General features: G+C 44.0%; 1 protein-coding gene across 1 annotated transcript in view; it reads right to left on the bottom strand.

The window, feature by feature from the left end:
• Nucleotides 1–4,382: 4,382 nt before the first annotated feature.
• Nucleotides 4,383–13,313, bottom strand: part of Stk17b (serine/threonine kinase 17b) — a 28,153-nt gene continuing 19,222 nt past the window's right edge. The window contains exons 5-8 of the mRNA XM_085684209.2: nt 12,531–12,657; nt 11,941–11,989; nt 10,726–10,905; nt 4,383–6,732 (exon numbers count right to left, since the gene is read on the bottom strand). Of these exons, the coding sequence (XP_085540335.2) occupies nt 6,450–6,732; nt 10,726–10,905; nt 11,941–11,989; nt 12,531–12,657 (639 nt within the window). The 3' untranslated portion in view covers nt 4,383–6,449. The remainder of the gene's footprint in view (nt 6,733–10,725; nt 10,906–11,940; nt 11,990–12,530; nt 12,658–13,313) is intronic.

Consider the following 13,313-nt stretch of genomic DNA (forward strand, 5'->3'; position numbering starts at 1 on the left):
CAGCCTTAGGAGGGGGGAATGGACAGAGGCAGCTTTAGGAGGGGGGGAGGACTGCAGGAAGGCAGCATGGGGGGGAGGGCGGAAGGCAGCCTTAGGAGGGGGGGAGGATGTTCAGAAGGCAGCCTTAGGAGGGGAGGGATGGACAGAAGGCAGTCTTAGGAGGGGGGATGGACAGAAGGCAATTTTAGGAGGGGGGAGGACTGCAGGAAGGCAGCATGGGGGGGAGGGCGGAAGGCAGCCTTAGGAGGCGGAGGATTGCAGCCTTAACCTGAGCACAAATCGCAGCACACGGTAATCCAAGAACTTTGAAAGGTCACCTAACTGTAGGAGACCTGCTTCCTCGCCTGCACACAAGAAGCGTGGCGTTAGACTTGCTGGCTCATCATGCAAAGTACATGGAACAGCATGAAGAAAAGAGCCAAATATCCTTCCTGACTCACGATAGGTCCTTTAACACATTTCATTCTTTCGCCTTCTAGGCTGCCTGTCTCCGAACGCGGATGCATCCGCAGGCCGGACTTGTTGGGCAACGGGCAAGCACCCGTTCAGTAGTGACACATTCCGCTGAGAGTTCAAAACGAGGCTGACTACTTAGATCCAATATTGTGGGGTGGTTTGCCATGTTTGCTCAGGACTGCTGGAGCGAAGCCAAAGTAATTAAATCCCTAACAAACGTAGTCATATAGAAGTCCCAGCCACCGGCCAGCAATCATTCAACTTCTGGGAAGAAAGGAGACAGGCTCATTTGTAGCATCCTGTGCTTAATCATTAGTGTTAAATGAATTAGGACCAGAACGAATCAAAGAAGCAAGCGACTGATGGTTGGGGGCTCTCTAAGAGAAAGGATCTGATGTTCGTGCGGGTTCCAGCAGCCAAGGCGGCCTCTCCGTAAATGACCAGGCGCTTTTTTCCCCTTCTAAACTTGTTTTCAATGGTCTTCAGTCTGTGCTTACTTAAATATTCATTTACTTCAGAGGCCTTTTTGTGCGCCCCGCGCTTTAGAACCCAATCACGTTCCAATTAAATGGGGGCTAACAACCGATTTCAAAGGACGACATCAGCTATAATATTTCATCCGTAAAATCTGACTTGGAGGAAGGCAATTTAAACGGTTAATTCGGTGATACAAATTATGAAACCTAGGTATAAAATACGCTGGGTTTCAAGGGTGAAACCACAGAGAATCAAAAGGCCTACTAGGCTTGCGTACATTTATTGGTTCAGAGTGAAGGCTGGAGTATCCATTACACGATAGAATCTGTTTTCTTCTTTGTCCAGCAAATCCATCTTCTAATTTCCACCAATATTTCGCAGTCATTCGATTGTCATTGCACACAGCTGAGCTGATTGTACACTCGCAACTGCGTAATTAGTGACCCGGTTTCACTTTACAATCTGGCTAGAAATACCAGGATAATTAGCATATGTCTTTCCTTTGGTCTTTCAAAGGAGTATTATAATTACTAAATTTAAATTCCAGTGGTGAGCCGCGGAGGGCGGAATCCTCTGAACTAATTATAAAATAATCCTTTTCTTTTCGCGTATTCTAAGGCTGGACTACAACATAGGTTGGCTTAGACGTACACACGGGGTTTTATTCATCTGATTCTGGCCATGTTGATGCTTGGTGTCTCCAGTGGAGGTGATTTTGAAGGTTTTTTTTTTTCTTTTTTCTTTTTTGTAATGCATCCTAAAGGGAAAGAATTCATATACTTCGTCAAGTTGGAAGATCGACTGATAAGATTTCCTGATAAGAAAACCTTTTGTATTAATGTTTAAGATGGAAAAGTATGGATGGAGTTATGTACGCTTACGTAAGGAAATCATATAGGTTTTTCTGATCTCACCAACTGTACTTGGCCAATAACATGGAGATATAAAAAAAAGACCTTCATGTTGAGTTATAGGAAATATCACAAAGAGATAAGTCTAGTGGTAAAGAAAGTTCTGGAAGCCCAGGCACGGTCAAGTGGAGTCTTGAGCAAAACTCTGCCGCAATGACTTTCTATCTCAGAAGCATCTTTGGCACATGTAGGGACCAGGAGAATCAGTGGACGTTGTAACAGAAACTGCTATTGGTTCCCGGCGTGACGTGGCGCTTACAGAGCTCCGGAGAGGGCGAGAGTAGCGTTTCTCAGGTCAGGGGCCAGCTGTTACAGTCCCTTCTCAAAAAACGTGGTTTCAGTGTCTCTCTGTAGGCTCACGGGTGTGCACACGCGGGTCCCAAGCTAGAAGCAGTTCTGGAAGGCTGTGGTAAGCAGTGAGGGTTGTCTTGAGGGCTATCAGCCTGCCTGCATTTCCTGTCCGACCTCTGCCTTCCAGCTATGGCCGAAATACACCCTGCTGGTTCATACCGTTGCCAAGCTCGCCCACCTAGATTAACTACCTGTAAAGTCAAACAGACTCTTCCTCTCTTACGTTGCTTGTCTGGTATGTTGTACCAGCAACAACAGTAGCTGGTGAAGACAAGGAAATGATTTGGCCCTCACAAGGCAATATGAATCCCAACCCCTTGGATAAGCTAGATTTCGAATATCACTGAATCCCATCGCTTTACTATCTAGTGCTATGTTCCAAGTTTAAGTGTCCATGGATAATAGCCAAAGACACTCTACCTTTGTCACGGTAGTTATTGAAACACAGTATGCATTGGACACCTCCCTTGGGGATTCCCAGGGCAAATACAAGCCTCTGAGTGCTGCGGAAGCACCTCCTGCTCCTTCAGCCAATAGCCGCTGAAATACCAGCCCACTGGGGCGTGGTATATTTCTCTTTAAAAAAGAGCGGCAAGCCTCGGCTCTCTTGGTTCCGGCTCCTGCTCCAGCGACTAGGCTCCCTTCCTGACGGTTTGTGTGTATGTAAGTTTTACCCCCCAAAATAAATACCCCTTTAAAACCTAACTGGTGTGGAATTGATTCGCCATTATCTGAGAAAAGTCAGCAGCAGCAATCCAGGAGGATGTGTGCCTGCAAAACGCCCTTGGGAGCAGAACACATTTCTGCCAGACGAAGAGGAATAAGAGCTCGGGAAAGAAAGGGAACTGTCAAGTTCTCTCACCTGCGGATGTCAGAAAGCCTCAGCGGAAGTGGCTGAGCTTCACTTACACGGTTTTGTTTATTCCTCTCACACAGTGAGAAGAGAGGGAGACGGCAGCTTCTGTCACTCCGGGGACTTCAGCGGACCAAGCATGTGGGACCAGCCCCTCAAAGATTCCTTAGTCCCTCCTCCAATAGTTAGAGGATGGAAAGAGGGCACACAGGGGATGTTGGGGACAGACAGCACCATTTATGGCTTTTCTCGAGAAATCAGCCTTTTCGTCCTATGCCCACAGTCTCGGTCACCCGCTGCTCACGTGGGTTCACATAAGGGCTGGTCTCACAGAAAAGGCTCTGAGTCTAAAATCGCCAGCAACATAATTTGCGGCTTCTGTCACGATCTTGTTTGGACCGTTTCTCAAAAGAAAAAGGCACCTGACAGGATTTGTTCTCAGCTGGGGTAACTCCGTACTGTAATGCGGCAGACTGTCACAGAACTTGGAAAAGCCGACGCTTTTGCTGGTTTCAGTTAAACACGACAAAGTGCCTTGCTGTGAGTCTGTCGCTACACCCAGGGGACGGTGACGTGAGTCTGTTGCTACACCCAGAGAACCGTGATGTGGAGAGAATTAGTGTGAGACAAGCAAGGCTCAGGAGTTCATCCTTGTAGCCACTGAGTTTGGAGCATAACTTACGCACGGGTTTTCGTTTGTTTTGGCTTTTATAAGGCAGGGTCTCACTATGTTGTCCCACTAGTCTGGGACTCACTGTGCAGACCAGGCTGGTCTTGAATGTGCTGAAGACGCTCCTGCTTCTGTCTCTCCAGTGCTGGCATTGCAGGCCTAGACCACTACTTCCAGTCGGTTCGAAGCTAATGAGCCAGCAATGTAGATTACGTTACATAGCGTCTTTCAGCAGGTGAGAGAGGCTGTGTGCAGCCTGGCTGCCAAAGAAGACTGCTACAAGCAGAGGTTACAGAAGCACACTGCTGCATTTCCTGGGGAGCAAAGCCTCAGAACTCTGCAAGGGTGGGAACTTTAGACGGGCTGTGGCTGTTAGCATCGTGAATAATGGGATCAACGCCACCTCAGTCACAAATGAAGGCCCCTCAAATGCCTCTTATGCACCAGCAGTTCCAACATCCCAGCCACCCAGATCCACCCGAAACAGCAATGTGAGCTTCATGAGCTATGACACGGCAGCAGCTCCGCTCAGCTGTGTGAGCTGATTCTCAGAGGGGCTCTCCATTTCTCCTCAAGCAAGAGAGACATCATCACACCGTCTGCTCTTCATAGACTTGCTCTCCAGTCTTGCAGGGAGAAGAGAAAGAACTAAGGCATTTTCAGATAGATTCTCTCAAAAGACATTTATTTCCACATTTCAACACAGGAAATACTTAAATTCACCTTTACGGAAAGACCGTTTGTATATTCTGTGTATAACCACTAGCTACTGTTTTACATTAAACATCTCCAGAAAAGGTGCAGGAGTTTACAGATTGGTGGCCCCTTAACTAAGGAGAACAGGCAAACCATCTCAGAATTCCCCAGAAAAAGAAAGACAATAAAGAGATTTTTAAACAAGTGGCTTAAAATTAAAACTTCAAATGTTTACTCTTGTGGTCTGGCATAATACTTTTTAAAGTTTTACAATAATATGTTACCTGTTGGGAAAGTAACCACAATCCTTCCTTATGATTTGACTAACGACTTCACCTGAATTAATACTGGTGGAAAATACACAAGCAATCAGTGGTTTATCAACTCCTCAGTTTTAGACACATGAGTTGAATGCAGCATCTTCAGAGTTTAGCTCACTGGGCCAACAGATGATGTCCTACAGAAAGCATCTATGAGTCATACAAGAGGGTTCCTTTGGCACCTGAGTTGAGCACAATACACAAGCAAAGAATGTCTAATGTAAGAATGTTTAAAGACTCTATTTGGCCAGGCGGTGGTGGCGCACGCCTTTAATTCCAGCACTTGGGAGGCAGAGGCAGGCAGATCTTTGTGAGTTCGAGGCCAGCCTGATTTGCAAGAGCTAGTTCCAGGACAGGCTCCAAAGCTACAGAGAAATCCTGTCTCAAAAAAACAAAACAAAACAAAACAAAACAAAACAAAACAAAACAAAAAACCCCAAGACTCTCTTTTCTCTATCTACACATATATACATACACTGTACAGATACACATATGCACACACATATACAAAGCACAACTTTTCCTTTAAAGATGACAAAGATAAAAGGAACTCAATGTTTAGTCAAACACCTGATGCTCATTTAAAATAGTTTAAAGTTATCTAAAGAACTCAGAATTTATTAACAATTTCAAGAATTTACAGATTGTTAGACTAAACCCACTTCAATGTGGAAATACATGGGCTTTTTATTAAGTTTTTGGCAATGGAGTTTATTGTAGTAGCATATTATTACAGACCTTCTAACAGGCACAAACGGGAAGTAACCAGAGCATTCCCCAAGCCCCTTCCCATCGGGACTGAACATAGTTACTGACCACGGACTCAACACTAGACGTTCATGTGTGTCGTTTCCAGCAGAACCCCCCCCCCACACACACACACAGACCCTGGAGATAGCTGCGTGTCAAGCCTCCTCACTCACTAGGAATTTCACTGAAGAACTTCAGCAATGCCTAAGCCATGTTTTACATTGCCCACCAAGGACTCTGGTGCCAACAGTTCCACCAATACTCTGGTACTTTTGTGGAAGACTCTCAACAGCGGGCTTGTTCTCAGACTTAGGAGATGCCCAGCACTAAGTGAGCTGCCTGGACTTAACAGTTCCCTTTATGAGTATGTCTAGCTGACGGAAATGAGAACACATTTGGTTTTTCCCAATTCTCCTATACCGCACACAAAGGAAATCTTACATAGTTTCAAGTTATTGGTAAATGGGAAACACTTCCAATTGTAAATATCTCTGGAGCACTACTAATAAACACCGTCTCAGTACATAGTGTGGTTTACATTTGGCATTGCTTCCCCAGACAATCCCGTCAGCAGTCACGGCACAGGGCTCGCACTGGAGAAGCTACTACACTCCAATGTTTCCATTCTGTTCAGTCTTCACTCACCATAGTAGAACCCATTTTTCTTGATATGTAAAACATTTTATAAGTTCAATTGAACTTGAATTCTTTTAGTTGCATGTGAACTCACATGCACAATTTACATTTTTGTCATATACTTAAATATTTTTCTCTGTAAAACAACTTCAGGACAGGAAATGCTACGCTAGCAAATAGAAACCTAGCATTTGAACTGTTCCCTATGTTCTCCTAAGCAAAAGTGCATTTGTAATATAAACATATCATATATGAAGCTAAAAAGACAATCTCACACAGAGAGGATTTTCAATCTCCACGTCAGTCCCGACGCCTCACAGAGGGAAGTGCTAGCACAGCAAGTCTGGAACAAGCTCGTGGGGGCTGGGCAAGGAGTCATCAAAGCGGAATCGCTTAGAGATCACGCTGCTGTCCTCGGGGATGTTCTCCTTGTCCTCCCGGTCTCCACAGCTTCCGTTACAGGAGGATTTGGGGGTCCTGTCTTCAGAGGACCTGAGGGTGTGATCCTGAACTGGAGAGGAACCTGAAGTCTCCTCAGGGTGAAACAAGCTCCCAAAGTCCCACTGCTGCAGCCACGAATGAGACAGGCAGGATTCTGCTGTGGGTCTTTTCCTGCGGCAGAGCACAGCGGGAAAGGTGAGCCCGAGAGCCGAGCAGCACAGTGCAAACAGCTAAACTGCTTACGCATATGCTAGGGGCTATTCTACATGCTTCAATATATTACTTAATAATCACAGGGAACCTAAGAAATAGGTACCATTATTGTCATCTAACAGAGCACTGAAGGATACAGAACGTGGCTGGGTCTTCCTCACACGGCACATGGCACGTCACGCTCCATCTCTTCCTGGCAGTGCAAGGTCTGTGTTAACCCGTGATGCAACGGAAGCCTGCCTGGCAGCAAGGGGAGGCGTGGCTACAGCGTGTACTTTCAAGTCTCTTTCTAAGGAAGTAAAATTATTTTCTCTGTGTCAACTCCAGGCAGTTTCTCTATGATCATTTTTGTCAACTGCTTTCTCTGCCCACCTGATAATACATCACTTTACTCTTAGTAAACAAAACCATTTTGTTATAATGAGCTCACAGCAGATTAAGAGCCACTCAAACACTTGCCCAGTTGCAGCCTGTGCGTCTCAGCGGCCTTCTCCACAGTTAGCATGGAATTCTGAAGCCATGGGCTGCACTGGCTCACACTTTCTCTGTCAGTTCCACCTGCATGCACTTACCCACCACACACGCGGGACGGAGACGCCCGTGGCAGAGCTGCACCTAGAAAACTGGCTTCCTATGCTCTTCCGTGGCTCGCGTGTCCTCCGGCCTGCATTCCGACCTTCCTCATAACGTAATGTCTCCCTGCCTTGGTCTCCTTTCTATACCTACACTTGGAGCTGTTTACATCTATACACGCCTATATTATATGAGGGAGAACACGGGGGTTTCTTCTGCTAGTTTTAGGCACCTCCTTAATATTATACTTTTCCAACTCATTTTCCTACAAATTTCCTGATTTTTCTTTCCAGCTGGATAATATTTCATTTTGTTCATTTTGTGCGTTGTCACTATCTAGCCATCCACTGACTGGCTCTGTTTCCTTGCTACTACAAATAAAGCACCAGTAATCCTGGGTATACCTATCTCTGTGGTAGGACAGAGTCTTATGATAATTCCTTTTGAACTTTGGAGAACCTACAAGTTAATCTGCATAGTGACTACTGATTTGCAGTCTCACAAACAGTGACTGGGATTCCTCTTCCCTCACATACTCTCCAGCATGAGAGTTATCAGATTTTCTGATGACAGCCACTCTGAGCAAGGTGGTAACTCAAAGTAGATAATACAACTTACGTATCTCTCTACGTCACTGCGGAGCTAAAGGTATTTATTCATATGTCACTCTTCCACCCGGGTGCACCACAGTCTGTTTAACCAGACCCTGATGTTATAAACAGCAATCTGGGGAACACCAAAGGAATGCCTTCCAGAAAGTAGGCTGATTCTCCCCAGAGCAGGAATTTCTGTTTTATATTTTGAAACATGGTTTTATGTGTCCTCCCAATTACGTCTAATATGCAATAATACCAGTATCTTTTAGAAGATTATGGAAAACAAGCATTTATAGTATCCAGGATGTACTTTTTGAACTTAGACCTTTCTTCTTTAATCTTTGTTTACATACTAGTTTTCAGTGGTGGGGACCAATGAATGCCAGGGCCTTACACAAATGAGGAAATCCTACCATTTGGCTTCACTCTCAGCCCATAAATTCACATTTGTGTAAGGCAATACAAGAAAATCTGTTTCTATAAATCTCAGAGAAAACAGTCAATGATCATGACTGATTGTTGCACTTAATTTTTAGATATCCTTTATTACAGAATAAATGCATGCTTTAGTTTTGCTTTATTTCCTAAGGATCACTGTGGTGGTTTGAAAGAAAATGGCCCCCCAAAGGACTGGACTATTAGGAGGTGTGGCCTTGTTGGAGGAAGTGTGTCATGTGGGGCAGACTGTGAGGTCTCATAAATGCTCAAGATGGCACCTGCTGTCCCAGTTTACTTCCTGTTGTCTGTGGATCAAAGGTGCAGACTTCTCCAGCACCAGATCAGCCTGCATGCTGCATACTCCCCACCACGATGATGGACTGAACCTCTGAAATTGTCAGCTGCCACCTCAATTAAATGTCTCCTTTATAGGAGCTGCCGTGGTCATGGTGTCTCTTCCCAGCACTAGAACCCTAACTAAGACAATCACTTTTTTTCTGAAGTTAAACTGAAATACATGTGTGGATGCAGCTAGTAAGCAAAATGCTCAAATACTGTGTGTTTCAATGCTACCCGAAAACACAGAATTGGGAGGACTGGACAGAGCATTTCCTCCTCACCTCTAGGCCTAACGTCTACTTATGGGGAGAGTCCCTTTACACATGAAGATGTCCTTTTCATGACAGCTGAGAGAAAAACTGGGGTGCAGACGCCTCACCCCAATCTATGCTGAACAGTAAACGTGTCAGAGAAAAATGGAAATCCAGTGAAGTTTGAAGCACGTGCCGGCCAAGCAAACACGTTAGTGAAATTACTAAAGCCCTTCAATTTAGAAAGCCTCTGCAGGAACTGTAAATCAGGAGTTTATTTTCTGCATTTAGTTTATGCTCTTAAAATTAGTAACCGCCGCCGGGTAATCCCAGCGTTCGGGAGTTCGAGGCCAGCCTGGTCTACAGAGCGAATTCCAGGACAGCCAGAGCTACACAGAGAAACCCTGTCTCAGAAGAAACAAAAAAACAAAGCAAGCAACAACAAATAGTAACTGCTAAATCCTAAAAAGACAGTCTTCAGTGATGTTCACACAGTACTCTGGGTCTGAAAATCGCTTTCTATTGTTCAAAAGACGGAGAAACACCTGTGAACCCAAAGGCTCAATAGGAACCATTTGGTAGCTATTTCTGCTCTTTTGTTTTTATATATAGTCTTTCATAATTAAACTAGTAATATGCTCATTACAGAGACTATAGGCAAAGTCTACTTAAAAAAAAACAAAAATGGCTTATAAATAGAAACCACAATATAATTCTTTATATGAAATAAACATTCATGTCCAAAATTACCAAGCAAGAGTTGTCTGGATTTAAATTCATCAGAAAGCTATTGTTGTTGCTGTTGTTTTGTTTTCTCCTCTCAAAGATAAACTGAGTCCTCCAGGAGGCTAACTGCCAACAACAGAAGTCTGCAGAGTCAGACCACTGACCCCAGGACACAAGCCAGCCTTCTTGAAGAAGGGCGGGGCCTCTCCTTGCCTTCAAACTGCCAATGATCAAGTACTTTCTCCAGTAAATCCCACGATGCATTGCATTTTCAGCGTATGCTAGGGTGAAAGACACTCCACGGCTATGGGCTTTTTTTTCTTCTAAGCAATGAAAATTTACACATTCTTCTATATAAAAGAGCAGACAGCTAACCCTTTAAGATTTGGCATTGGTAACTTGTGCCTGTTAAGCCACAGACTTACTTAACTACAAATATTCAGGGCCCATCACAGTGAGCCAAGGATTAGGAGCTGGTTGAGCAAATAGTCAGTCAAGTCTCCCTTCATTCTAATCTTCCTGGTGTGTGCTTTCTTGCTTAGAGTTGCAGATTAGTTATTTGTCTTTCATATCAACTCTATCACTTACCAGAAATCTGGACAGACGTGTCATAACTGTGTGACTTTAGAATCACCTTTCTTGTGACGTTAGTGTGTTTTTACTTTCCTAGCATTGATACACTTTACTAGAAATCTGGACAGACGTGTCATAACTCTGTGTGACTTTAGAATCACCTTTCTTGTGACGTTAGTGTGTTTTTACTTCCCTAGCTTTTCAAATTTTACAAAAAGTTCGCAATACTAATTGCATACATGCACAAAATTGCTTTTATTACTGAGATTCCCGTCCCTCTCTTCCCCATACCCCTGCCTGCTTTCCTGGCAGTTCCTTCCAACTTCCATGCACCCACTGTGGTCTCCAAACATGAAGTAACACAAATGTTACTTGCATTTTGTGTAGACTGCGTCTTTCTTAACAGGGGCATGTTGTTTGTTTTGTAACAACACTTAGCTGACAGCTTTACTTACTCTGGATTCTTCACTAGGAGGGTCTGGATGAAGTCTGTGGCCAGTTGTGAAACTGATGAGAAAGTTTCTTCTGAATAATCTACGTTAACTTGAGAAATATTCAGGTATGTTTCTTGATTATCTTCTCCTACAAATGGCGATGTATGAGTTAACAACATATATGCTATTACGCCAATATTCCTGAAAAACAGATGATGGAGAAGAAAACTTAAAAGGTCCATTAATTTAACAATATTTATAGACAATACAATTAACAGTACACAAGTTCCTGTCCTTAAAACTGGCAGTTAAAAAAAAAAAGACTTAAACTGCTCCTAGAGATTACTGTATTATAAAACCTAAAATAGTTACATTACTTCCATTTGCCTCACATAGAAAACATGGAGTCCACATATATGTTACATATAATATCAACATAATCCATTGAAAACACAACCTTCAGCACAGACGTGTGATGGGAACATAGGGCAGCTGCAGTTTAAAGTCTGTCCAGTTACACAATAATGTGTGGCCAGGGTTGTGTGCAAACTCAGTCTGCAAGTTTGGCAAAGCACAAGGTTGGAAGGGCAAAACCTTTCAATCTGTTTAGATTTCTGTAAATATGTTAAGGACAAGGCTGGTCAGGAGCTAGAGCAGACTTTACACATGTATTAGTAATCAGGTCTTGGTATGGTTGCAAACCTGTTAGTTTCAAAGACTCAGAAGACTAAGGCTAAGGTAAGTCAGTCGGTCTGTTGTGGCAACAGAAGTTCCATTGCCCACCCTGGTGCTGCGCCCTGAGAGGTCTCTCTGAGATAGCTGCAAACCCCACAATTCCCTAGAAGTGAACCAGGTGAACCATAAACTGAGCGTCTACATGCACCTGACCTCCTCCTGCTCAGCAAATACCGTGCAATCCCTTCTAGACTCGCGCAGCTAGGCAGAGAATCATGCCCAGCTATGACGGACACACCAGCCAGCTCCCTGACTGTGTGTCACTGAGGCTTCCAGGCTCTTATCAACTGAGGTGACTGGAGAGGAGAGTTTCTATCTCTGCACCTCTGGCTCAAGAGCTCACAGAAAAGGACAGGCAGGTAAAATGTCTTCAATGCCCTCTTTGGAATAGAATCTTTGACAGAAAGCCTTATTCTTAATATTAAAATTGCTTTTATAAAAGGCTAAATATCTACTACTCAGTTCTGAAGGACGGTGTCTAGATAACCGATAGACGCTCACCACATATCCGTCGCGGTGGTGATGGGGTCGTAGTTGAGGATTTCTGGAGCTGAAAGAGAAAACTAAATTTAGACTCAACACGGGCAAACTTGAAAACAAAATGATCACCTTACATTAAATTACAACTGGATTTGGCTATAGAAGGCAGAGTAAGAGAAGCCAATAGGAATGTAGTTGAGATTATGCATAGCTGATATTGCGGAAACGACAGAAGTGCTTCTGCTTCTCTCCTCTGCTCTCTGCCCGTTTGCTACTGATCTCCCTTTTATGCTTTTCCCCGCATACAAAGTCAGTGTAAACACGCACTGTGCTTCTGCACTTAGCCAATGAACTGAGTTGTTCCAAACGTTTAACATATTCCTGTATTCACTGCCACTCATTTAATGAGTCATAACCAAACTCGAATGCATTAAACTTTTGGAATCCTAGTACTGTGTAATCTAAAATACGTGAGGATTTTTCTGTTTGTTTTGGGTGCTAAGTAACCACTCTACCATATGAGTTAGCTACATCTCCATCATAAATATAGCTTTAAATAGGTATCATTATACATTTCAAAATGATATAAAAAATAGAAATGCATTTCTTACCTAAGTATTCAGGTGTTCCCATGATTTCCCGAAGTTCACATGCATTCCCAATTTTTCGAGACATTCCAAAATCTACAATCTTTATGTCTCCCAGTGGGTATATGCTGCTCAGTAGTATATTCTGCGGCTAAATAAAGCATACACAGGAGATCAGCAATGCACAGGAAAGGGGGCTTGGCCTAGATGGAGGGTGAGTGAGTCTACCGTCTGCTCAGCTCCACACATCCCTTACAGTACTTCAGCCATCACCCCTTATACTGCCAGTTAGGAGGAGCCCACATTTAATGATGAAGAAAGTAAAAGGCGGCCAAGAAGGAGTTTCAGTTTGCAAGACGTTGGGCTGATTATGACACATGGACTATATAGTTATAAAGACAAGAGCACTGAATTCTGCCCACAGAAAGTTCAAGTGGTGAACACACACACACACACACACACACACACACACAAACATCAAGTCTTTGCGGTAGAGACGATGCTCAGGCTGAGTCTGTCAATGAGAAAGGTGCTGTGTGAGACAGCAGGGTAAGCAAGCAAGAGTTACATGCATATCCATGTCCAGGGCAGCGTGTGGTTCTATACAGTTGACAATCCTAGACGAGCCAGGCCTGACTGTCCCGAGATGTACGGCTCAGACAATAAGCTGTATCCGTATGTGTGTGTCCTCCACTGTCTCCAGAGCCACATGACTTGACTTTATTACTGTAGGTGTGGAGACTATGACAAAGCACCCTATCAGATCCCATTATAAATGCAGAAGTGCTGCTCACATCTGTGCAAAAA

This window comes from Myodes glareolus, chromosome 27 (genome assembly GCF_982192425.1).
Source record: "Myodes glareolus chromosome 27, mMyoGla1.1, whole genome shotgun sequence".
NCBI lineage: Eukaryota > Metazoa > Chordata > Mammalia > Rodentia > Cricetidae > Myodes > Myodes glareolus.